Source organism: Strigops habroptila, chromosome 1, assembly GCF_004027225.2.
Source record: "Strigops habroptila isolate Jane chromosome 1, bStrHab1.2.pri, whole genome shotgun sequence".
Taxonomy (NCBI): Eukaryota; Metazoa; Chordata; class Aves; order Psittaciformes; family Psittacidae; genus Strigops; species Strigops habroptila.
The window spans coordinates 61544778-61572351 of NC_044277.2; the positions used below are offsets into that span (position 1 = coordinate 61544778).

At 41.7% G+C, this 27574-nt stretch overlaps 1 protein-coding gene across 1 annotated transcript; it reads left to right on the top strand.

The window, feature by feature from the left end:
- Positions 1 to 262: 262 nt before the first annotated feature.
- On the top strand, positions 263 to 26340 carry GLIPR2 (GLI pathogenesis related 2). The gene is made up of 5 exons (XM_030491056.1): positions 263 to 431; positions 12210 to 12318; positions 15779 to 15882; positions 23280 to 23357; positions 24418 to 26340. Exons 1-5 carry the CDS (start codon positions 419 to 421, stop codon positions 24576 to 24578), a joined length of 465 nt encoding a protein of 154 aa, XP_030346916.1. The 5' UTR covers positions 263 to 418; the 3' UTR covers positions 24579 to 26340.
- Positions 26341 to 27574: the final 1234 nt, after the last annotated feature.

Here is a 27574-nt window from a genome sequence, read left to right on the forward strand (position 1 = left end):
GGGCTATGCCTGCTGTGGCAGCAGGATTATTTGTCAGCAGAATTTCTTTTCGCAGCCCACTCTTATCAGAAGACAGCCGCAATTACGGAGCTAAATCGGTATGTGAAAACATACGGTGTTTTGGAGCTGCTTGGTTACTGTGGAGGATAAATAGCTCCTGACCCTAAACAGGATCTTTTTAAGAAAAAAAAAAAAGCGGTGTCCCTATGCCTTATAAGGCATGGGCAGGCTTTCTCCAGCGCTGAAGAAGGGGCGCTAACGGGCTTGTGTTGCTGAGTTTTCCCCGGCAGCGGTCGCAGGCGGATGGAGAAGTTGAGCTGAAACTGCAAACACTTCGAACCCGGCACTTAGCGACGAAACTCGCTCAGCAGGAGAGGCAGCAGGTGAACTTAAAAAACCCCCAAACCATCACTTGATCATGGGGAAATCAGGTGAGAAAATGCCCTCGTGCGGTTTGCTGTGCGTTCTTACAATGCCCGTGCCTGGGTTTGTGCTCGGAAAGCATTTATAAAGCTTTAGTGGCTTTCCTCAGAGACGGCTGCTTTCATTTTGCATGGTACAGCCTGGGAGGAGCTTTTTCTCCGACACAGGGTGAGATTAAAAATCTGAGAGAAGCGACACCCTCTCCCTAATCTGCACAATGCAGAAGTAGTTGTATTTTATATACAGCTTATGTTTTGTAACTTATAGTGCTTTGCTGTATGGAATAATTATAAGCCTTATAGCTTTAAAATTATCTTGTATCTAGCTGTTTGATAAAACTTACCTGCCTTGCAGATAGGCAGCAGGATGCTTTGAGGGGGGGGGGAAGTTTTTTATCAACCTTCCTGTTGGGAGGATTTAGACTTAAGGTTTGGTTACTGTTTAACTGAGGATAGCCTTGCTCAGCTCTGAAGTCTCTCCGCAGCTGTGCATGCTCTTGAAGCCTCTCCCTGCTGCTGCCTGCATTTGTTAGTCCTTTCCCCATTGCCCCTGTCTGTCTGTGTACCCTGCTCTGATAGTCTCGGCTGAGGGATACTCCTCCAAAGCCGCCAAGGAGCCAGAGACCTTAAGAAGAGAGAGAGCTTGTGCCCAGGGTTTTCTCTGTCTTTGTCCTTTTAGAGGCATGAGTGAAAATCTGTGCTGATCTTCTGAAACTGCTGTGAAACTGGATAGTTTATTTTTGTTCCTGTGGTTGGGACACTATTTCTGTGACAAATCAGAGCCTGGAGGCAGATTGGCTGTCTGTCCTGTGTGTAAACAGCATGTATGGGACACACTCAGCAAAAACTAGTACTTGATTCACTCAAAACCATAGGCCTCTTCCAGAGAAACTTGAGGAAAATCTTTGTGCTCGTAACACTTTGATGAGCCTCAGCATGGGTGTGTTGAGCTTTTTTTCTTTTTTCAAAAGGCAGCATCCTAGATGAGATCAGAGCTGTCTGCAAATGTGGCTGTAAAGGGCTTACTGGTATGACACCCAGTCCAGGCGAAGCACCATGTAGCTGCCAGTGAATGGTTTTGGCCCTGTGTCCTGGAAGCTGCATATGTTTCCGAGTGGATTGGAAGTTAGTAAATAACTTTACAACAATTTGAATAACTGTGGTTGCTGAGAAGTATTAAGTTCAGCCCTTCCTTGCTAATAGCATAAGAAGTACAAATACAGTCTAGTGGCTGTATGTTACATTTGCAAAGCATATTGGGCAAAGCAGTGTAGATATTCCACTGTGCACCTTCTGATTCCTAAATAATTAATATCTCCTCTTGTTTTAATATATGCAAATGGCTAATACAGTCATAAGGCAATTACTGTCTTTGTTATTTTCTGCACACTTGTTACTGTACATTGGTTGTTCCACACTTAAGAACAATGAAAGACCAGAAACTACTTTTGCCAAGGCTTGGGTAATGTTTGCATCGCTAAGTAGTTATACATATAGAGCTTGAGATCTGAGTACATGTTAAACATGTTTTGTTGCTTGTATCACTTTTCAAATCAATGGTAAATGGGGTCCAGGTTACTGTCTCTGAGCTGCATGCAGTATTTTTAGATGAATCCTAAAACTGAAATCCTGTCCTGACAATTGGTTTATTGACTAAACCCCATCTGCTCTTTCCAGTGCACTGAAATTTTCAAATTCCTGTCTGAGATCATTCAGTGTGGTTTGCCTTTGAATGGGTGAGAGCAGCTGTTTTACAGAGTACTGCTTCAATACCTTTTCCTGTGTGTTTTGTGTAAAACACCTCGTCACCTCGTGTTCCTGCTGTAGTAGTCTTGAGGACATGGTGCGGGCAGGTTTCTCTGTACTAGGATGTATGGAAATGTAACACGTTGGGCTCTGACCTCAAAACAGAGCCCTTGCTCCTCTCCTGGGTGAGAAAGATTAATGCAGATTACTTGAAAGCATAAATTTAAGGATGCTCTAATTCACGTGAAGTGGGGCCACTATTTTAGAATAAATGTCTTCAGAGCAGTTTCTTTAACTTTTCATCTTCAGTGAATCTATCTTGAGGTCTAGGTATCCCCAGGCAAAGAAATGCTGCTACTGAAAATCTCAGTTCTTTGATAAAAGCTCACTACGTGTTGTTACTAGCTGCTGGATTATATTTGAAACAGTGTTCATTGCAAGTATCAGATCTAGAGGCTTAGCATTGGTTTTGCTTCACTGAACAGAGCCGAGTGTTGGAAGACATTGGTACCTCTGACTCAGCTTTCTTCCTTGGAAGCTGCCTGTTGCTAAAACCAAATCCATACTGAAACTCCCTCACCAGATTTAGAAAAATACTTTCCATGTCTGTAACTCCTGCAAACACTTAAACCAAATATGGGGACCCCCTCTGCTTCCCCCCAGTCTTCCCTTTTTGGACAGCATTTGGATTAGTGGCTCCCCTCCTTGCAGATCCCGCAGAGCCATAACGGAAAGGACTTGAACAAGTATTTTCTGCAGGAAATGAGGCGATGGTGAGCTGGCCGCTCTTTGTTATGCTGTTGCTGAGAACACCATGTTGGTAGGGCTGTGGCCCCCCTGCAGCTGTGCTCAGTGGGAGGCCAGGGTCCTGTGGCAGCCTTCACCCCAGAGGGGATATCTGTGAGCAGCTGCGGGTGATGCTGGGGAAGCAGCTGGCTGCCAGCTCCACTCCTCCACTCTGGAGCGCGGGGATTTCTGCTGCGTGGCAGGAGTCTCCAAAAAGGCTGGGATGTGGCAGAAAAAGGCTGCTAAAAGTCTCACTTCTTCGCTTCCCCTCTGGCCCTGCCTGCTGCTTGCTCCCTAAAAACCAGCTGGAGGTGACAGCAGGGGACTCGCCCTGTTTCTGGGTGCAGACACTATCAGACAAAGACAGGGACGGGCTCAGTAAATACTGGCTATCTTTTTACACTGTTCGGTTTGCTTTTTCTTTTCTTTTCTTTCCTACTTCTGCAAATGTGGGTGGGACTCCAGAGAAAAGGCTGGGAGTTACCCACTGCGCTGCTTGTTGAGTCAGTACAAAAATAAGGGCTGAGAAAGGGTTTGACAAAAAGGAAAGAGACAGGAACCAAACTCGGTGCAGATTTCCATGCTGGTTTTAATACTCCTTGGAAGCATGTGCCGGTTTTTAACTCTTCAGATGCACCTTCAGAGCACAGTAAAAAGGGCTGTCATGTATTCTGTGGAGCGGGCTGCGTCTTCAGCTGATCTGAAGTGCAAACTTGTACTTCAGCATCCCAGTAGGAGACAGCTGTAGCAAGTCATAGCAAAAGTACAAGCATACTAGAGAAGCGACCCATTTGCTTTCTGAGAAATGCAATAGTCGCAAGCTGCCAAAATGACAAGGCGTTTCATGCTGGCTGGTTTTACAGGACCGGTGGGGATAGAGGAAATGAATTAGTCTAAGCTGATAGCAACCAAGCATTTGTGTTTGGTCACAGTGGGGCATTTGCAGAACTTGTCATCAGTACAAGTTACTGGCTGTTTCCCTTTACATCATGGGTGTGGTGGGAAAAAGGCTTTTCAAAAATCAAGTTAATTCCATTAAAAACCCCACACTTGTCCAGTTTTTGTGTGTAGAAGACATTGATTATTTGGTATATGCTCAAGGCAGATGCATACCAAAACAAGCATGAAGGGCTCACAAAGAATAAGATGGAATGTAATGGTCTGTAGTAAAAGAGATACTGCTCAAGGTTTCCCATGCCATAGAGCTACACATCAAAAAGCATCAGCTTTCTGTTCTCAATCCTCCAAGAAATCTTTCCCAAAAAAAAAAAAAAAAAAAAAAAGGCATGAAGAAAGCTTTTATTACTGGAACCATTCAAACCCTTAGTTCTCTACCAGTACAGTTGGTAGTGTCTGTCTTGCCTGGATTTGAATTTGCCTCAGTTGCTGCTGTGTGTGCAAGAACAAAAAGAAAGGGGAAGTGAGTCTCTTCATTGTAAGTGCTTTGTTGTTTGTTACATATCTCATCAGGCCAGAAAGCTATTTCAGATCACTATTTTGGTAGAGGCCATGCTGTTCTCCGAAAGATTAGCTGGAGCATATCTATGTTATGTTTTTACAGGCAGATGTAAGCAAGTTCCGCCTGGTTTTCGAAGGTCTGAACAGCAGCTCTGCCAGATCTGAGCCCTGTGGAGGGGGACCAGGCGGGTGGCCAACCCCTCTGGCTCCTGTGCAAGCAAGTATGAGAGATGGTAGTAGCGGAGCAAGACAATGGGGGCCTGTTTAAGGTCACCACAAACACTAGTTAATATCATTTAAAGTTGACTGAACTGAGATACCAGAGTGAATCTCACCTTTGAACAGAAATCACATGGTCTTTGCCTGGTCTCCAGGCAAAGCATGATCTTTAAGCATGATCGTTGCAGAGCTGCATATACCTGTGTGTCACTAAGCTGAAATGCTGTGGTTGCATGTTGCTGAATTTCATATGCCCTGTTGTAAATTTGAATGCAGGGCACAGGGAACTGTTTTCCATGAGACAGCTCTGATGATAGCTTGTGATAGACAGATGTTAAGAAATTATTGAATACATGCTTACTTTTATCTTATGTGTGTGTTTGTCACACTTGTAAATTCTGAGGGCCATTGGTAGGTGTTAGGCACTTAATAAGTGATCCTCAGAAAGTGATTTGGGGTGAACTGTGGTAGGGTATAACCTGTTCTTGAACTTTCTCTTGAACTTTTCCCAACTTGCATGGTTGCTCAGGACCATGTCCAGGTGGCTTTTTAATATCTCCAGGGATGGAGAGTCCACAACCTCCCTGGGCAACCTGTGCCAGTGCTCTGTCACCCTCTCAGTCAAAAAGCGTTTCCTGATGTTCAGACTTTGATAGCTCCTGTATCTCCTATAGCTCCACTGTATGAGGAGCTTACTCACACTTATGACTGTGTGGAGTATATTGCCCTGAACTACCCCAATGGCAGGTCACAGGAGGGGATGTCCATGACATAGTGTTATAGGTGTTGCATTGACTTTCTGGGGTTTAACCTATTGGGCAGGGGGATCAGAATGAGATGATATAATTGACAGTAAATATGGGTAAAGAAAGCTTCCTGTGTCTCCCTGCCTGGTCTGGGCTACTGAATATGTAAGTTTACACATCAGCATAAGAAATATACATGGTCATATTTCTGTGGCTCAGGTACGTGCATAAATAAACACTGCCCCAGCTAGCTTGGATGTCCTTGGCAGAAAAGCAAGGTTGGAGCTAATGAATTGAAAGCTAGTTCAGGTATGACTACCCCAAGCAATGGTGAAACATAGATCGTAGAGGTATAAAATGGCAGAGCATATCCCAGGAGATGTGGGGTAGCACTTCTACCTTTCTTCAGCTCTTCTTCTTTGCAAAAAGCTTCATTTTGCAAAGAGTTTAGTTTGCACCAGACAGCAAATGACTTAGAAGAGTTGTTACTTGCTGAGGAGTTTAGTATTATGCTGCTGTCATGCAAACATTGTTATAGGGTGGAATCACAGCCTAATGGCTGAAGCTCTGGTTTGGTAGTAGGGAAGTTCTAATTTCTGGTGTTGCTCATTAATTAGTACAGTTGTACCTTATTTTCTTCATAAATTACTATAATTAGAAACTCTAAGCAGATATGGTGTTGGGAAGGAGAAAGAGAAGAAATGGAGAAGATTTGTTTTACTTTCTTCTCCTGCATAGTGTGGTCAGTTCTAACTTAGACAGGTAACTTGTAGCTTTGCATTTTGAAGCGTATGTACCCTAGGAAGTGTGTTACAATTAGATTTAAGAACACAAGGCTTGATTCTGTCAGTGCTCCAGATTGCTGATTAGTGTTGCTTGGGGTTTCTTTAAATGCTTATATCACAGAAATCTCTGCTGCCTCTCAGAGCTGTGCAGTTTCCAGTTTACCAGGTGTTCCTTTTTAATCAGGGCAGTCAATTGCCGAACAGTTTATAAAAGGCCTTAAGTGAGGAAGTAATCAACACTGTCTATTATAGCAAGAATACGATTTGCAATCAAATAGCGACATGACTAATGTCATTGAAACATTATTACACTGGCAGCTTCATATTCTCAGGCAATATGCCTCAAATTGGGTATGGGTGAAAGTAGTGTGTTTCGTCACATTGCACAGGTAGTGCAAGGTTATTAAGATGCCAGTTTGCTGTAGAGAAAGCCCAGAAAATAAAATGAGTGAGGACTTTGTCCATCAGATGCAATTAACTCAGACATCTTACTGTTTTCCCGAAGCTCGCCCCAGCAATAAGTAGCTGTGTAGGAAATGTTTAGGCAAAACTGAATGCTGAAAGACATCAGAGAATCTCCCCCCTGAAGGGGGATCTCCTGAGCTGAAGGGAAAGCTATTTTGAGCAGCCTGATAAACACAAGGATGTTCCAGGAAACTACTCTCATTCAAACTCATGCCTAATTATAACCCCCAATTCCTTTCATTCCCATAAGCAATACTTTCTCTTCTAACTTCTAGTAGGGTCACAGGGCAATTCAGGTTGGAAGGGAAATAGCATACCAACAATTATGATATCTCCCATAAATGCCTATTGTATGGGACGGAGATGTTGCCCCTTTATTGAATTCTTTGTTCAAAGGTGTGAAAGAAGACAAATCCAACCCAGGATATAATGCTTTCTGAATATAGTAGCATTTTACGTTTCCTTCCTCCAGGATGTATATATGATTTCATTTCTTCTGTATGCTTCCAAGCAATCAGCCAGCTTTGTTAGAGAACAGGGGAGTTTAGCACTGAAAGAGGTCAGTTTTTATGGCTGGAAGTGATTCATGAATTGGAGTGTCAGATCCATGCTCCCAAATAGTGTATTTAGGAATAGCATTAAGAGACAGTCTTTGAAGACATTACTGTCTCAAATGGGGAGCAAGAAAGTGCAGTCAAATACATGAAGAAAGAAACACGGAATATTCACTCCCTGGGGCACTGCAGAGGGCAGCCAGTATAAGACCATCCTGGAGTGTTTGTAACTTCAAACCCAAGTGCCGAGCCAAAATGCGCTAGAGGCATAACTGTCTCCTGAACATTTCTCATATCAGTTAAATATCCATCTCTTCTCCCTTGAAGGAACATTATTCTCAGTGTGAAAGATTCAGCCAGGGCTAGTTTCCAGGGAATTACATTTCAGGTGAGGATAAAGTTTATTAATAATAAGTGTGTCAGGTCTCTTTAGGTCTAGATGAAAATGTGGTCAATTAGAAGCTGGGTTGTCTTTTACTCAAGAAATTTGTTTGTTTCCAGTCTGTTAATATGCTTGAAAAAGTTTGTCAGAATAGAGGTATCTTCAGTGATATGGGACAGTAATAAAAGACTTCTGGATATAATTATTTTGCACTTCCCTAAAGCCTTCAATGATCCTTTTTTTCCCACAAACCTGTTGGACATATTAAGATTTGCTGCATTCTTATTCCACACCCCATTTCTGCTATCAGGGTAAGGTAGAGACATTCTGCAGAGTCAAGGGAGGCTGCAGGGATTTCAGTATTAAAGCAGAGTTATACTCACTGTTTAAATGGATACCTGGTTACCTTTTCATGTGTTTTCTGTCTACTTCGCATTTTTGTCCTCTCCATGTATTCTGGTGCTCGGCTTCTTTCTGTCTGGGTTCTGGGCAGGAAAGAGTGTGGAAGTAAGATGCAGGACCCATGTCATAGTTAATATGAGTCACATCGCCAAGGCTGATGGTATCAGGTTTTTTCATTTACCTCTTCCCAAAAGGGTGGGTCCCTTGAAGTGTATTTTGCAGCTTTCTTCAGATATGTTGCTCTAGACATTATATGAGCAAATGTCTAATTATTTATTTTGGAGCAGAATTGAAAGGTGGGGTCATTGTCTTCATTTACCTATAATGCACACATTGAGTGAAAAGTTGAGGCCCATGTCATGGTTCAAAGAGGGATTGAGACAGACATAATAGTACACTTTTGTGTAGGATTTTATATGAGGTCCATTTTATAGACTCATAGATTCAGAACAGTTTGGGTTGAAAGGGACCTTTAATGGTCATCTAGTCCAACCCCCCTGCAGTGAGCAGGGACATCTTCAACTAGATCAGATTGTTCAGAGCCCCATCCAGCCTGGCCTTGAATGTTTCCAGGGATGAGGCATCTACCACCTCTCTGGGCAGCCCATTCCAGCGTTTTACCACCCTCATCATAAAAAAATCTTCCATATACCTAGTCTGAATCTACCTTCTTTTAGTTTAAAACCATTCCCCCTTGTCTTATCACTACAGGCTCTGCTAAAAGGTCCATCTCCATCTTTCTTATAAGTATTGGAAGGTCTCCCCAGAGCCTTCTCTTCTGCAGGCTGGACAACCCCAACTCCTCTTGTTGATTGCATTAAATGTTAATTATCTGAAGCCTAAATAGAATAACTTAGTATGTATGGAAAGTACAAGATTACCGGTGAAGATTAATCCACAAACAGTAAGATGGAGAGCACTGAGAGGACAATGACGCTTTGATAAATTGATACTGTGCTCTTTCTTGAATCATAGGGGTTGATCCTTAACCATAAAAATGTATGCTTTTTTGTTAGTAAAGTGGATACCTGGTATAATGTTGTGCATCCTGAGTGCTGACATAAGGGCTACATTATGTATTTCTGTTGTGTAGGTATTGGGTAGAGAGGTTTTGTGTTTTGTGGAATATTTTACTGTTACTCTTTTTTCGCATCATCTTGCAACTCTGCAAGACCTGTGGAGTATGTCCGGTTGATAGCTTCAAAGATGATGCAGAGCAGCATCCTTTTTGTGGCAAACATGTTCAGATAACTTGCTTCTGTTTTGATGTCTAAACTAAGAGAAGAACAGAGCAGGAGAAGAGGCAGGAAGAGGCAAAGAGGAAGGAAAGATTTAGGCATGAAGAGCTCTTTGCCTGAGAAAGACTGAGTAGGTTGGCGCTGTTTAGAGACAGAGAATGGAGAAATAGAATACTCAGAAAAACAAATCTGTAGGGACAAGGCAACCTGGGTGCCTCTGCTTACTTTTCCATGGTCACACAAAGTTGATCAATGAAACTGAAAATCCAAAATTATAAGAACTGTAAGGTGTGCTCTGTACCACACCACAGCCTTGAAATGTGTTGTCACATTCTGTCATTATTTTAGCCAATGTTCCAGAAGAACCCAAAATAGAGGTAAAAAATTGAATAATGAGGAGCAAGCAACTGTATCTAGTATCTTTAGTTGTTTCGCTCACTAAGCTGTGTAATGATTCATGACCAAACCTAACTTCCTGGCAATAGGAAATAATTTCTTCTAGCAGCTTAAGCAGCCTACATGAAGGGAAAAATGTACGTCTCTTAAGCTGTTTGGGGAAACTGTTCGCATTTGGGTGGGAGCCTGAACGCTCCTGTTAACTCTCACTTTTAAAGTCTGGCTTCTCAGTGTATGGAATATTGGTAAAATGGAAAAACTTAACATGCCTTCCAAAACTAATCTGAAATACATCTGGCAGTTTGGTCGTCCCTCTCCACACATCAACATGCACAGGAGAAGCCGTGCAGAGGGAGGCGGTTAGCACATGAGCCTGAGTCATGGTAGATAAGTTTCTATAGAAGCCACCTTTGAGGGAAGGGGAGGATGGAGGTTCTCTAGGGACAGCGTAGCAGTGCCTGCTATGGCTAGAAGAAACTCAGTTTTGTCCATGTCTTGTTGGTCTTTGTAAGTCAAAATGTTAGTACAGAGCTGGACTATGCAATACTTGTGTTTATGGATGGACAAAGCCTGTGTTTCAGTCAATCTTTTTTTTTTTTTTATAATTTCAATTTGTTCTTGTCACTGAAAGCAAATAATTTTAATAGAAACTTTCACACTTGCAGGTCAGATTGTTTATGTACTATTTAATGCTGAGTGGGTGAGATACTAAGTCTAGGTGACAACAAGCACAAGCTTTACGGTGGTCTTGTGCACCAGCAAAATGCGGCCTGGAATATGTGATGCAACTTCCAAAGCTATGCATTGCAACTTCTTTGATTTGCAGTCTGTCTTAAAATTCCCCTGCTGGAAGCATGGACCCCTGCCTCAGTGAATTGGGTGTCTTAGGAACAGGCCATGACCACGTATGATGCAGCAGATGAGTGATAGAATTGGTGAGCTGTGAGCAGTGGTAATAAGAGCGATGGGACAGGTTTGTTAGCAAAAGGGTGTGTGGGGGCCTAAACACCAGAATGGAGGCATTTGTTTTGTTTGATGCTATGCAACTTGTGACACACAAAACTGAAAGAAAACCTAAAAGGAGGAAAGTGATGGGCAGATTTCATCTCACCGAACGGGGTTCCTGTTGCTGTCTTATGCCAACAGTCTTATACCAAAAAATTGAGCCTGAAAGCATGTTGATGGAGAATATATTAGATGCATGTTCACAATGGCCCTTTGGTCTTTGGAAAAGATCAACCCAACTTCAGACTGTGTTCAAGATGCTTAAGGTACTGCATGAAACAGCAGCGATTTTCTATGTACATTGGATATTGAGAATACAGCTGCTTTATTGTCCCAAAGCTATTGGGGAAACTGGAGAGAACTCTGAGAACAGCTTAAAGCATGAGCATGGGTTGGGTAATTACCTTAGGAAAAAGATACAAGAGCAGTATGTGCAAACTGACAGCCCTATGTGGGGAAATGCATTTTACAAACAGCAGAATAGTGCACACAGTAATAAAAGAGAATGATTGATGAGGATCGAGTTGTTAGGATCGAGTAGTGAGAGGAAGTTGAGAAACCTAAGGTTTTTTGTTTGTTGTTAACAGGAAACTCTAGTCAAGATGTCTTGGCCTGTTCAGAAGCTTCAGCAAGACAGAGAAAGTGAAAACTGTCTTTCTGTTTTGAAGATGCTATGTGTACCTCTCTAACTGTTCTCCAAACTCAGTTTCAGGTTCCAAATTTCTCTAAATGAACAAATTCCACAGGGTGGCCAATGACAGATTTTTATCCCCCCCCCCCCCCCCCCCCCGAATCTTGGGGAAAATCAGCAAAGTCATAAGAGGAGGTAACATGAGATTGCTGTCAAAGTGAATTGCACTGTGACATGTTGCTTGCCCTCTGCCTTGCACTGCTGAAAGTCTGAAGTTTACCAAGGTACAAACAAGAACTCTTCGAGAGCTTTGCAGTTAACTTTGGAATTCAGATATTTACTGACCACACTCTAGTACAGGGGAATAAACCCATCCCCAGAAGTCATTACTTTCCTTGCCGCTTGCTGTTTGTGAACAATTATTTGTCTTGAGCCAAATAAAGGTGCATTTTGAGATTTCTATGAAATTTTGCTATGTAATGAATAAAAAAAATAGCGCATGTTTCAAAGTACTTGTATAGTTCTAAACATTTTAGTAGCTTCATTTTTTTCAGGTGATGTTTTGACTAATACAGAAAATTCTTGTGTATGGCAACAATGATTTGCATTTTTAGTGCATCTCCTCAAAGGACATTGTGTCACTTACTCTGAGACTTTGCAGTTGCGATGCAATACATTGAAATCTTAAAATGAAAGTCAGTCAAACTAACCTTAAATCCTCTTGCTATTGAGGAAAAGAATAAGGTTCACATTTTTCTTCAACTTTTAGTGAGTTTATACCATCCCAATGCGAGTTAGTTCATGGATGGAAGGCGTTAACATCCGTTTCTTCCTACTCGCAGGTAATGAGGGTGGTATTCTTCTTTCTTCAGTCTAGCCTTCACCAGCATCTTAGCTATAGGATATGATTTTTCTGTCTTCACTAATGTCTGTATTTGACAGGCCTTTCCAATTTTTTTTTAATGTGATTTCAGCTTCCAAACAATTTGCTGAAGAAGTCTTGAAAGCACACAATGACTACAGGAAGAAACACGGGGTCCCCCCATTAAAACTCTGCAAGAAGTTAAACAGAGGAGCCCAACAGTGAGTTCAGTCCTTTCTTTTCTCTAATGAGATTTGTGACACTTTTATCTGTTAGGTTTGACTGTGTATACTGCAGAAATATTTGCCTTTTGACCTGCTGACATTCAGTGAAGACTTACTGGGTGGAGAGTGACGACTCGACTCTTTCTGTCTCCCTACCTAACTCTCTTTGTCCTTTCTTTCTCCTTCTTTCATCACGTAGCACCAGCTGGTCACATGGACGCTTCTGTGGTTACAACTGTATAAGTCTTTCTTGCACCCTTTTCCAGACATGGGCTGCATCTGTCTACATTGATATGTCTCCTCTGCAGAGGGTAGTTGCCTAAAACAGGCTTCACCACCACCTCTGTCAGATGATGGATTGTCATCTGCAGGAGAATAACCACTGCTGCCAAAATAGTGAGAAAATAACTTTTTCATGGTACAAAGTGACAACTGGTCTAAGATCAATGGAATGAGAAAGAAGTGATTTCAGATCATATTGTCTATATCCCTGCCCCAAAAGCAAAATCAGTACATGTTGTTCTCTACTCTGTCAGGAGAGATACGTTTTACCTCTCCTTCAGTGCTAAAGACTGCACAACTTCCTATCAGTCTAATGTACAGCCATCTTTATGCTGTCTGACTTAAGTCTTCCTTACAGAAATTTGAATCCAGTACCGCTTGTCCTTTTTGCTGTAGATACAATAACCAGATCATTTCCTTTCCCTTTACAGCAACCTTTTCCAAAGTAGATTTAAAAATCTTCATTTCTTTTCAGGCTGAGCCTCACAGTACAAAGGAGATACCTGAAGGAGAATGCTGATTCAGAAAATAAATGTCCTTCCATAGTGGCTAAGTAGCGGCCAGTTCGATCCCTGTAGACATGAGATCCATCTCCCATTAGGCTTTCTACCATAACCATGCAGACTTCTCTGTGCTGGCTGCCTGGGAGCCAGAGAGGCTGTGGCCTCTCTGGTACCTGATTTACTGTCCCAGCAGGGTGCTGCACTGTCACATAGATGCACCAGCTCCTGCACTCCTAGACCAGAGATCTCTTCCAGGTGTGGCGCTCTACAATGTGCACATGCGCTCTACAATGTGCACATGCCCTCTGGCACCAAGCAAAATCTGTTTCCATCTTGATTTTTTCACATTGTTTTATTCTTGAGACATCATGATAACTGGATACAGTATTTCTAAGAGATGGAATGCCAGTGACTCATCCACATACCTTTGTAATCTGCTGGGGTTTTCCTTCTGCTCTTCAAAGGGCTGTTTTGTTTCTATTTTACATGATGCCTTGGGAGGAAGAAATTTCGTTGACTTGTCAATAACACTTGCTGTGTCTCCAAAGTGCTACAGTTGCTTTGAACAACTCAACTTGTATGAATAGTTCAGATTATTCTGTCAAATATGCATTGCTCCACATTTATCTCTAAAAGTGTTCTATTGCCCTTGCTGGGTATTTTTAGATCCTTCTGGAATTCCTCAGTCCTCTCTGGTCTCAGCTGACTTTCCCAACTGTGGTGAATAACAGTAGTAAACCTTTGTTTGGTTGTGTAATGACACACATTTAGAGACTGGTGAAACTGGTTGGTAGCAAGAACCAGATGGTTGATCTGAATATAAGACATGAAATATAAAAGATGTCATATTTGTCAAGACAGATTTTGCGTAATGTTAAATTCAAAGAACTTTACCTTTTTCTCTATGTATGTCTGGTATCTCTGTTGCTATATATTTGGTGTATCTCTGGGTACTTTTCTTTGCTTCTCTGTTGAAAAGGGTCTATTTCCTACTATTTTCGGTTCCAATAATTACAACAGGTTACGTGAACTGAATATTGGATCCCCACTTTAGCATGAGGTGAGTCATCCTCAGCAGGTTTCTCTCTGACTGTAATGAAGCCTAGGGTGATGATCTCAGATGTAAATCTCATGCTTTTAACTGCCTGAGCTAGATTGAATTAATCACTCTTGGTCTCAAGTCCTTGGCAACTTTCTCTGTGTGCAATGTGTACGTTGTTCCAGTCTTGCCTTTGCTTGGGATGTGGGAATCCTTGAAGAGAAAAATTACAGGACTGTAATGATATAGGGCATGAAGGAGCAGTTAGAGATCCTCTAGTCCAGGATCTAGCAGACTGACAACTGACAAATTTTCATTCATCTAGATTAATAGAGGTAACTAATTACTTTTTTTGTTTGTTGTTTTGGTGGGAGAATTAGGACAGAAGGAAATAAGAACCTAGTGTCTGAAGTACTAGCTTGGGCCAAAATGTTCAGCTGGACAAATTTCCTGTCTCTGGCAGATGCCAGTAATTCATGATTAGGGAAGGAGTAGCAGGACAAAACAAATGTGGAGATCCTTTCTGCATCATCTTCTCCTGGAAATTACAGATTTATACTGGAAATTACGGTTTTCCTAAGCAGTAGGTTGTATCCTCATTTTTTGTTGCTGTTATTAAATAAGCCCTGAAGATTATTCCTTATATACACACACTGTAAATTTGTCTAGCTCTTTTTCAAACCCACACATGCTTTGGTGTCTACATTGTCCTGTGGCAATGACTTCTAATGCACAGTGTGGAAAAAGCGCTTTGTCTTGCTTCGCTTTTAAACCTATGACCTGATGATTCCATGTGTTGCCTCCTATTTCTTGTACCATGAGAAATAACAAATGGTCTTTCCAATTTCATTGTCTCCATACTGAAGCCTTTCCAACATTGAATAAAGAGAATAATTGTTCTACACATGATGTTCTTCTTAACCCTGTTGTCGTGAGACAACAAAATACATCCCACTTTCTCACACATATCAGGTTCTATGGAAACAGTGCTGCTTATCCCTGAGTTGGTGTACACAGTTATTGCCTCAGATGCTCCATGTGGTCCCCTTCTCTTCTGTACTGCCGCCTGGCACATTGGTCTTGTTTTGCCCTTAACTTCTTTTCATTTATAAATGTAGGGGTTTTTTTTACAATTGCTTCGACTGAATCCCCACATCAGTCTTTTCTCTTACTCACTGGGAACGTTCAAGTTACTCTTGTGAGTGGCTTAGAAATGTCACGTGACACCTGTAGCGATTGCTGCAGGTACTTCCCTTTCCACCAGCGGCTGCAGCCAAGGATGGCCAGTGGATTTCCACGTGCAGGGAAGAATACGGTGGGGGAGATCTCCCCTTTGATTTCTTCTAGGCCCTTTTCAGTAGATGCTCATGAAAGACAAGAAAAATTGCCTCTGGGCTTTCCCTTTGCCTGACTCCTAGATCTACATAGGTTTAAAACATCCTTGGCTTCAGGGCTTTGCAGCTGAGTAACTTAAACCATCATAGAATCATAGAATAGCTAGGGTTGGAAAGGACGTTAAGATCATCTTCCAGCAAAACTCCTTGCTTGCATCTCATCCTCTTCCTCCTCTTCCTTCTCCTCTCTGCTTGCCGTAGCTGTGGTCCATGACTCAATATGTGGATTCCTTTTCTAGGTATGCAGAAGAACTAGCTACCACAAGGGTCCTCAAACACAGCTCTGAGTCTGCTAATGGAAAATGTGGAGAAAACCTAGCATGGGCATCTTATGACCAACCAGGTAAGCTTCCTTCTCTTGTTGTCTCACAGACACTGGATAAATAGTTTTTCTCATGTACTCTGGGCTCAGAGCACCTGGTTGCAAGAGTACTGGTGTTTCCTCTGCTTCAAAAAGGCATCCGTTGCAGTCCAGCCCAGCCTAGACTCCCTGGGGACAGGATGGTCGTTTGCAGTCACCTGCATATACTGACAGCAAGAAGCACATGTAGGCACAGAGGAGGTAAGGGACTGTGGTAGTGTGCTGTGTCCTTTTGGAGATAGGACTTGGCAGCTAGGCTGTTCCGTATGTCCCTACTGTGGAGCTGTCTTAAGTGCTACTTGTGTGTCCACGGGAGGAGAGAAGGAAGTTGTCAATGCCACATACTTCACCTTTATCCTTACTTTGTCCCAAGCCATCTGTGGTGAGGAAGGTGGGAAAATGGCCACTGCATGCTGTGTATCAGTTCCTTTTTGTGGGGGCAAAAGTGGGAGGGTGGACACCAAAGTGACAGAGGCTAATACATTAGACATCTAGTCTCTTCTGCTCTGTCAGCAAAACAGGTTTTAAGCCCTTTTCCATGCCTTCATTTTTGAAGACAAAAATGCTCCATATATTTTCTGATCATAAACGTAACATGTAACTGGCAGCCTTTGGTTTGGATGCCTGGGGAGCTGAAATTTGGCCAGGCTGACAGCCTGTGGTGAGCCTTCAGTTGGAATGATGTTCAGCAAGCTCTTCCCTCCTGCATCCTCCAGCGGGCAGGGCTCATGCCTTAGCCTGCTGAGACAGCAGGTGGGATGTATTAAAAGTGACCACTTGCTTTCTTTGTTCCCATCTACCCCTGGAATTTCCAGCACAGCCTCAGGGAGACAGAAGCTCAGGCTGGAGCCTCTGTCTGAAGGACTTGGAAATCTTAGGAAGTGAGTTTTGGACCCAGGGACACTGCTTGATTCCTCTGCAAGTGCCAGCTCTAGTCCACAGTGGGTACTTTTTCATGTTGAAAAAGAAACCCGGGGTGGAAAAGTACAATTTGATCTACTCGTATTTGGCATTCTGTCCATTGCAAGAGTCTGAAGCAAGGGTTCAGAGCAGCATGGGAAAACACAGATGTACGGCAAAGTTTGTGGCCATGACTCACAGACTGAGCTTACTTCTTCCTTCTTATTTGTGTTAATGGCCTGTGCTCCTTCCCCTGAGGTTAAAGTCACAGAATTCCCATTTAGGGAGCTGGAAAAAAACCACACTCATCCTTCCATAAATTATATAATGCCTGTCTTTTTCTGGATCCCATTTGTTTTCTTCAGCGCACTGTTTTCAAATGTAACTTTCCAGTTCTGAGCTGTTTTGTTGCAATTTTTTTTATCCAGAGGATCGAATGTCTTGCTGAGAAAATTAAGCTACATCCTTTTTTGTTCTGTAAAACACTTCTACATTTCCTATGTAGCAGGATCATTCAAAGTACCAGAACGAGAAAACCAGTTCTTCAAAGAAAGTTATTCTGCCCTCTGGCCTTAGTCTCCATCTCTATGGAGCTGGTTCATTCTTCCTCTTTTTCTCATACAGTTCCCTTTGGATAGTTAATTTGTACCCTGCTCAATGAGGCTGAAATTTGTATTAAGGAATCCATTCAGGGCTTAACAAAGGCAGGCAGTGTTTTCCTGTTTCTTTCCCAGATAAAGCAAAAGCCAATAAACCTCTAGCATACTCTGTATTCTCTCTAAAAAAGTGATGCTATTGTTTATTTTGGCTGTTACTGAGTTCTGTAATAATGCCAGAAGATACATTTCTTGTTTCAGAGAAGATTTAAGCTTTCAACTATAAAAGCCTTCTAGATTGACTCTTCTCCTGGTTCAAGAATACCTTGAATTGTATTCAGGATTTGAGAGTTACATAGCCTAAAGCTGTTACTGGAAGTATGTTTATCCCTGTAATCCAAGAAATAGTTGACAGCTGTTTCCTCCCTCCAGTCCTGCAGGAACTGCTCCATGGCAGACTTCTCTTTGTGTTCAAGTGAGCGAGCTGTCATCTGCCACTAATGCGAGAGACCACAGCCTGCCTTGGCAGCTGTAGTATGTCAGGCTTCTCAGGATATCATCTCATTGCATTTCTCATGTGTTGGGAGGCTGAAGGCAAGCACTGGATGACTAAATTCTGTTCGGGATGGCTGGTGTGGTCATGAAGAATGTGTTGTGCCACTTGTGAAAACACTGCGGCTTGTGAACTCTAGAGAGTTTGTAAGAGAAATGCACTATATGTTATCACACAAATCTGTTATGAGAGGAAACTGGGTCTGCCTACAGGTCAGGACTGGTGGGCAGAACAGCACAGATACTCTCTGCCCCAGCCCTGCAGGAGCATGCTCTGACTGAGTACCTGTCTTGATGTGTCTCTCATTAACACCAGGTTTATCCAGTACCGTTAAATAAAATAAGGACCTACATGAGGAATGCTGGAAGTAGAGAATTACTTCCTAAAACTATCAGTATGACTTCAATCTAAGTACATAGTTTATTTCTGACGCAAATTTAAATCTACCTCTACCTTCTTTCCCCTCAGACTGGTGGAAGGAAGGTTGTGATAACAAAAGCTAGAAAAATGTTTAAGGAAAATTCTAAGATTTAGGGTACCGGGTTTTTAAGTAGATCACCATGGTGCTGCCCATCCTTGCACAGAAATATGTCACATGTGATTTTATTTTAATGTTTTAGCAGCTTACTCAGTGGGATTACTTGAAGATTTAAGAATTCTTTGGTATGAAGAGGAAGAGTAAGGCTGGCCCAGAGAAATTAAATATAAGGGGGAGCTGAATACAGTAGTAGGGCTGCCACAGCTTTGTGTTCCCAGTAGTGAGGCTGAGAATGTATTCCCAGGCTTGCACATACAAACTTACAGGTACAGCATGTACAGGTGTATATATGCAGGCGGCCACAGAGATGAGCACAAACAGATGCAATCAACATTAAAATGAACAGCACCAGTAGCCTCTTCCTGTTCCCCTTTTTGGCTGATCGCAATAACGTATGTTACCAGAATATATATATAAAAATATAATATATTAAAATACATATTTCCTACTAATAGATTTTTAAAATTTATATGATTTATATTTTATAGCATTAGATTTTATATATATATATATATTGCTAATGGAAATAGAAGTCCAGTGTGGATCCCTGCAGCAGCTAAACTCAGACAGTCTGCCCAGTATCTGCCCCTGATCCCGGTCTCCCCAGCTGCTTGCATCTGGATGTACCAACCCCTAAGGCTGCAGTTCCACTCTGCTTGCCAGTGCAGCGTCTTGCACACATGCACACACAGCTCCCCGGCTGTTGTCCAGGACGCACCTTGTCCCTGCAGAGGCCGTACGCTTCTGTAGTGACTCCTCCCAGGCCACTTCACCTCCTCACTAGCTAGTCCAGCTTGTGCTTCACCAGTGCTCACACGCTCGGCACCCACACCAGTGCTCCAGTTGCAAACACTAAGGTCCTTTCAACCTTTGGTCTGGTACCAGTTGTTGGCACTCACACACACCCCACCATCCACATAGAATAGAGCTTCTCACCCAGGTGAATAGAGAATAGTCAGAAATGAAATTTAATGAGACAGCAGGACAACTGATGAGATGTAGAGCATGGCCAGGCAAGAGTACTGGCACTTGTTTACAGCAGTGGCCACTTACTATCTCTCTGTCCTTCAGAGAGTGGTATCAGCAGAACTTTGCTCCAGGACTGTTAGTCCTATGTATGGACTGACGTCATATGGGCAATCCTCTGACCGTATGAGGCACAGTCAGTGGTGGCCACATTACTAGCTTATAGCTTGGCTAGGTAAAATAAGATCACTATGCTGATTCTGGACCTAGTCTTGGGCAGAACTATACTTGGACACTAACTCAGGACTGCTGCACCAAGTTTTTATGTGATGCAGATGCGTCCAGCAAGTCATGGTACTGATGAAATTTGTTAGAGTGAGGTTCAGCCTGTTCTGAAATGAACGTCCAGTAAGTCTAACTGAGCAGGTCATCAGCCAGCTATTGTTAGGATAAGGGTGGATTAAAATTATGTTTCCACAGAGAAAGTGTTGAAACTGTGGATGTGGTTTACAGCAATGCAGACAGGAAGGGTATATAAAAAAAACCCAGCAGTATACTAATTGGTTCTGCAAGTGAAGCAACAGAAGAGAAGCTGCAGTGCTGACTGTAGGACAGATTTGCATGCTTTTTGACAGAAACAAACTTCTACGGTTTCTGCTACAATTGGGAATGAGGGGTGGGAGTGAGATTTCTTTTCTGTGTTCTTTCCTTCTGATTGAAATGCATTTTGAACAGCAAGCATCTCCTGTTTTGGGGGAGCTTTGGGGGGAGTGGGAACTGTTTTCTACAATACACTGAAATGCAAGGGAAGCTGACACTAGATATGACTGCATCACTTATTCCGTAATAATTTGAAATCTAAATACTGTGGTGAGTTCTCTGAACCAGCAAGTCTGAGGATGCAAGTTTCTGCTAAATCAGGTAGGCTCAGTGCTCTGCTGACCCTTCTGCTGTTCTCTCTCTGGAAGCTCAGGGGTCACTGGGCTCAAACAGAGTTTTTCCTTAGTCCCCTGAGACTCAGCTGTTGCTTTCAACACAGGTTTGGCTTGTGTCCCATCACTGCATTGTTTACTGCTCCCCTGGGGGCAAAGAATCAGAACAAAAGTATTTCAGAGGAAATATAGCATGTTTAATCATTAGGTACCTACCTGTTTTCTCACATGGTGTAGTAACCTCCCTCACCTCCTGTGGCAAATGACAGATACTATTCATTCCCTTTACTTCCAGGACACTTCTTTATCATGGTTTGTTAAAGAGTCTGTCAGAAGTTGCCTAGTCCTTTGGTCACCTTCTTTTTTTCTGGGAAGAAGTTAGTCTTTAATTTCTCACAACCTTTGATGCAATGACTCTTTTAATTCAAGGCGGATTACAGCAATGCCATGCAATGATAACCTGATCCTGCACAAGGAAAACAGAGTATAGCTATCAGCTTCTAGGCTTTCACTGCCTGGCTGCAATAAATTGCAAGCTTTCATACATGAAGGCTGGGAATTAACACATTCTAGATTGTGCTACCCAGCTATGCTCATTGACTTTCATGTACAGGATTGAGATATTCTTACCTGATGCCATTCCCATCTCCCTTGAATGAAAGAGTTTTCACAGGATGGATGGTATTTAAATTAAAAAAGAAAAAAGAAATATGAAGAGACACTGTGTTTTTCAAAACTTCCATGTGTCCTGCAGTATTTCCATTATGGAGATTTTAAGTTCTTGTCACATGGAGCCTACATACACTTCTTAGAACTATAGTAAGCAGAGTGGTGATGGCTTCTGCTTGAACTGCTCTTTAATCTGTATCACACTGATAGGTTAACAGAAGGAATGAAGTGCTGGTAGCAGTGGGAATGCAGTCCTGCATCTGTAAAAATACTAATTACATAGTATAGGCACTTAAGCACTTGTACACATAGAATTCACATGCTTCATAAGGCCCACTATGTCTGCAGTCACATTCTGTACTTCTGTTCCACCAAGTTTATCACAAACACATCTAAGGGAGACCTTCTAGCAGCCTTCCAATGCTTAAAGGAGGCCTACAGGAAAGCTGGAGAGGGACTTTTTACAAGTGACAGGACAAAGGGGAATGGCTTTAAACTGAAACAGGGGAGATTTAAATTGGATATTAGGAAAAAATTCTTCACTATGAGGGTAGTCAGACATTGGCACAGGTTGCCCAGAGAAGCTGTGGATGCCCCATCCATGGCAGTGTTCAAAGCCAGGTTGGACAGGGCTTGGAGCAACCTGGTCTAGCGGAAAGTGTCCCTGCCCATGGCAGAGGGGTTGGAACTGAATGTTCTTTAAGGTTCTTTCCAACCCAAACCATTCTGTGGTTCAGTGCTAAATCCTTCATAGCTTTGAAGTCTAGGGTGGAACAGGATGATCTGCTTGTTTTGTTGTTTTGGTTTTTTTTTTTTTGGGGGGGTGGTGGTGACTATGTGCTTTTTCTTTTCCTCTTCTATTACATAAAGATTTCTCTTTGCACTTTTTTCAGTCTTCATTTTAGCTTTACTATGAGTAACAAATGAACAGATATTTATGTTACATACTTCCTTAAAACAGCTGTACAGGTCTTGTTTGGCGCAGGGAGAGCAGGGGAGTAAGGAACCCGTTATTATTCCTGAAACATTTAATTTAGGAAGCAAGAGAGGTTTTCCTGCCTTTTTAGGTGGAAAATGTAAATTAACTTTACTGAGAGAGCACTAGTCCTAACAAGCAGTGTGGCATAGATAAGTTCATAGTATTTTCAGTCCATGATTTTCTCAAGATATGGTATTTCATTCAATATTTTCTTCTCAACGACAGCTCCGACAGCCAGCTTGCCATTATCCTTTTAGCAGACTGCACGCATAGGAAACTGAAGCTTAAAGAAGTTAATGCAGTGTCTGACTTCTAGGACAGTGCAAGTTTAAGACTTTTTGCTGCAAAATAGCAAAACATGAGTCATTGCTGTTCTGCAGCCAACAGTCCACCAGGGACCAGCGTTCTTCATGACGGTAGGCTTAACAGCTTTGGCAGCTTGCTATGAAATCAACTGGCCTTGCGTTACGCATCCTGGAATACTAAGCAGAAATTTCATTATTGATGTAGCTCAGGGAAAAACCTGCTCCCTTGACCCCCCCCAGTGTTTGACACAAGAATTTCCTAACAACCAGTAATGGAAAAGAAGTAACATTTGACTTTTGCATACGTAGCATCTCCAAAGTTCTCGCCTGAGCTCCTGCCCTCTGTGCTGCTTCTATGTGCCATGGGACCCACTGCAGATTATCAGAATCTGCTCCTTTCTATCAAGCTCCTAAACTGTTCAACAGAAAACAAGGAAGGATTATCTCTTTGGCAAACATCAACCTTAGAGACCCACAGACATGTAGAGCTACATCACTGGCCATAGTCATAGTCCTTACATAGCTGTGATCACCAGAAGGGTTGTCAAGCACTGAAACAGGCTGCCCAGGGAAGTGGTGGAGTCACCATTCCTGGAGGTATTTAAAAGATGTGTACATGTGGCACTTGGGGACATGGTTTAGTGGTGGACTTGGCACTGCTAGGTTAATGGTTGGACTTGATGATCTTACAGGTCTTTTCCAACCTCAACAATTCTATGATTCTATGATAACTGAGTAGCAACAGCTACTGCACAACAGTAACAATTTGGTAAGTTACATGTCCTATATTTCAAAAACTCTTTTCAGTAAAGAGACTGTTTCTCCATGTTTCCTGAAGTTCTTGCCAGCTATTAACAGATGATCTTGCTAGCCAGGCTGTAAGTGAGCTACACTTCTGTGCTTATGTCATGATTCCACAGCAGATTTCTTTTGTCTTTCAGGAAAGGATGTGGCTGACAGATGGTACAATGAAATAAAAAATTACAGCTTTCAAAATCCAGGGTTTTCTTCTGGGACAGGTAAGGTCAGACTGGGCACTGTCTCTTCAAAAAAATAGCTTTTATGTTAAGAATTTGGTGATCCAAGTTGTTAGTTTGTTGGGTGTTTTTTTAAAAATCTACCCTTTTTGTCTTAGGGAAACAAGTAGAGATGAAAAAAATTTTGCATTTCCTCAAAGTTTTATGTTAGAAACTGAGGGAAGGGTAAAAGGAATCTGAGAAATGAGGGTAAGCAAATTTTGTGGGTTTTCTAATACTGTATTTTTTCTCCAGCTCCAAAGGTTTTAAAAGGCAACTTATTTTTAAGGCAAATTAATTTGTAGAAAATACTAAATTGGGATCATATAGGTTTCTTACTAAATGTACTATGCTGTTGTTTACATTGGCACATGCCTTCTGCCAAATTATATCACTCCAATCACAGAGATCACTTTAGATATAACTTGGAGATCAGGAACAGCCACTGGCTGCATATTGACAACCCAGTGTTGAATGAACATAAGAACATTGTTCCTTGAATAATGCTCAAGCAAGAGATGCACCTGAGCTTGTTTCAGATGAAGAAAATCATGCTTTTCTCTCACAGGATTTGTCTATGCATAGAGGGAACAACTGATGGAGCACCACAGTGCAGGGGTGGCTATTACAACTAGGCAGAAAAAAGCCACAAAACCAGGATTATTTTTAACAGTTGCACATGCAGACACAGGGGGGGAGCATGAGATGGTTAAAGCAAATGCGTATTAGTCACTGTCAGAATTGCTGTTCACACTGCAGGGAGTAAAGACTGTGATGTCTTTGTTGAATTTTGTATCAGATACTCATCAAACTACTTCCTTCTTGATTCTCCTACTAGGTATTCTTATTTGGACATGGAAATGGGAATGGTAGTGTGGAACCAGATCAGATAAGGCTTTTTCAAGACAAAATGCTATATGTAGGGTTTTTTCATGTTCTTAGCTTGTTCTGTTAGAGAAACAGTTTTGTATTCTTCTTTCTTTCCCTGCCCCCTATGTGTTGAAAGGAGTGCTACAGATTTTGTACCTAAAATGAATGCCCGTGTTTCTCTCTCTTTCTTCAGGTCACTTCACAGCAATGGTTTGGAAAAGCACAAAAAAGATGGGAGTTGGAAAAGCATCCGCTAGTGATGGCTCAACATTTGTGGTGGCTAGATATGATCCAGCTGGAAATGTAGTAAATCCAGGCTATTATGAAGAAAATGTCCTTCCTCCAAGAAAATAACTTCCTTTCCCCCCCCCCCCTTTTTTTTTTTTTTTTTAAAAAGGTAGCCTTATTGTTTAATGACAAGTGAACCTGGATTTGGACTTAACAGTGTTTGAAATGAAGCACGATTCAATGAAATTTCCTGTTTGATACTGCTGTTCACTTCTCATTACAGAGAAAGCAATTACATGTTGCTCGAGTCAGTCTGCACATTAGGTCCCTGTTGTTTCTGAGGGAGCTTCAGTTTATCTGAGGATGAAGTATATGCAGAATTTCTGAAGGGTAAAATTTATAAGTTGTTTTCTTTTTTAATAGCTTGCATGAACTCTGTGTCAGCATGTGAGTAAGCCACATGTTGGATGTCTTTTTTTTAAGCAAGAACATTTATAGCTTTCTGTAAACTGAAGATACCAGCTTGCAATTATATCATGTGCTCCCAGTTTTCCAGTGTTTTTTAATAACTGTAATTTCTTTGCTCTATCTATACCTCCTGCTACTGTGGGGCCTTCTCTCTGCAGATAGAACATATGCAAATCTGCCTGTATGAAAGGTACACGTGTAAAATGTAGTGGCATTCAGACCTATATTTCTTTATTAAGAGGATCTCACAGAACACTAAAATATTGCTGGAAAAATTGTATCCATCAAGCAAGCCATAACTAATGCATGACTTGAAAGCTACTAGAATTGTTTAAATCCCAGTTACGTTTTAGGTGCTAATAGTTAAAATTCATTTGAGATGAGTGTGTTTCAAGTTCAAATCCTGTCTCACAGTTTACAGTATGTACATTGTCTCATAATCAACTTGTTTACTTCTGTTACAGGAAGGTAAAAGACACTTTTTTCTCTTAGATATTTACGCACAAATGAGTTTCTTTGATGGATTTTATTTCTCAATAACTTATTTTTATTTTCTAAGGAATATCTTCTGCATGTGTTATGCTATACAGACAATAACATTCCCAAAGCATCTCTTGTCTCCTTTAATAATGCCACAGTAGGAGGTATTCACATGGTCATGATTAAGAGATTCACATGATCTTTGTTCATATCATTCAATAACAGTAAAAATATTTCACATGCTGGATTGATGCCTTAAAATAAAAAAAGATCAGATTGAATTTACTTAAAAGCAATCAAGCAAAATTCCAAAGGACACTTTTTTTTCTCTTAAGAAACACAGATTGGGCCCTTCTGGCCAGGCTTATGTACTGTTTGATTTGGGGTTTTGTTTTCTTTGTAAATGTTTCCTTTGCCTTCTGCTGAGATTCTGTATGCCAGAATTGAAGAGTGCCATTAAAGAAATACTTATTTTTGTTTACATAGTTGTAATAAACTGCACTGTCATGACTTGATTATATGTCACTGTGATGTTGTATGTTACAATCCTTTTGTTGTAACCAAGAATTTAACACATTTAACGAACATCTGAAAACAAAATATTTTTGAATATGAATTACTCAAGCCTTTGCCGTTACCTGAGTCTTTGTTGAATAATTTTCAAACTTTATTTCCAGGACATTAACATATGGCACAATTACTTTTGCAACATGGAGCAGATAGTATTCTAGTCCAGGAAAAAAAAGATGAAACCTTCTAAGAAATGCTAAATCAAACAGCAGATCGTACATCATCCCTTTATAAAAAGATTGAGCTAACCCTTGAAGCTGAGGAGGCGTACCTCTTTCTGTCTTGAACTCCTGCTTTGTATCTTGTTTAATTTCTGTGCTCCTTCTCTCAGTTGACATGTTCTCAGTAAAGCATACCCACTCGACTCCCACTCAGAAGTGTGTGTTTCAGTAACTGCAGTCTCGGGACCTTCCTCTCTTCAGCCCTCAGCTGACAAATGTTGCAGCTCCAAATAGACTTATGTTCTACATGTAGTGCATTATCATCGTAGAATACTTTGTGTTGGAAGGGACCTTCAATGGTCATCTAGTCCAACCCCCCTGCAATGAGCAGGGACATCTTCAATTAGATCAGGTTGCCCAGAACCACATCCAGCCTGGCCCTGAATGTCTCCAGGGATGGTGCATCCACCACCTCTTTGGGCAACCTGTACCAGTGTTTTACCATCTTTATCATCCTTGAGAATGAAACCAGGACTTCCTAAAAGGAAGAAAGGTGTACCATGACTAACATAAAGGTAAAAACTGATGTTAAATAAATCAACAATATCGAAATATTCTGGTTTTTCCTAATGACATTGCTGCTGTTGGCCCTATAATTCCTTGAATTGTTGGCATAAGACTGTATATATTGTACATGAGTGAGTCAAGTCAGAATTTTGCTCTGCTGCCACCTAGTTTTTGTTTTAATGACAGAGAGAACTGGGAAGGTAAGTAAAGAGAGGACACAACAAAACAAAACAAAGCTTGTAGTTAGTTATCTTTATTTCAAATGGTAGTGGCAAGTGAACTTCCAGAGCTTTTTAGACAGAGCATTTTGAGGAGACATCAGAGGTAATCAGACATGGAGGAAGCACAAAGCCACTCAAAAAGACACGCTGCATGCTTCATGCACTACACAGGGTCCATGCAAGTATGATTGATTGTAACAATTTAATTCTTCATGACCCAACATCATGGTGTTGATGCCTTTTGCAAATGAACAATCACTGTGCAGGAAACTGTGGTGTATATAGGAGTTGAATCCAAAGGGAAGAGTAACAGTGCTGATGTGAGTTACTCAAAAGCCATATGATTTTGGGGAAGTGTACACTGAAACCTGACTTACCAGCCATCTGTATTAGAAGACTCTGTGCAGGTGTATTACCCCACTCTCCACCACATCTTGGAGAGTTGTGCAGATTGGGAGGTGTGAAAGAAAGGTTATCTGCTGTCTTGTTACAGCAGAACAAGTTGTTCAAGAGCTTTGTCAGCCAGGGTTGTACAAGTCATGTTTGCCCTAGGAGTAAAAAACCAGACTGATCTGACAGCTTTGATACCAGAGAAAATCACCTATCTTTAGAGGCCTGCAGATGGTTTCTAAGGTCTTTTTTGCAGCAGCAGCAG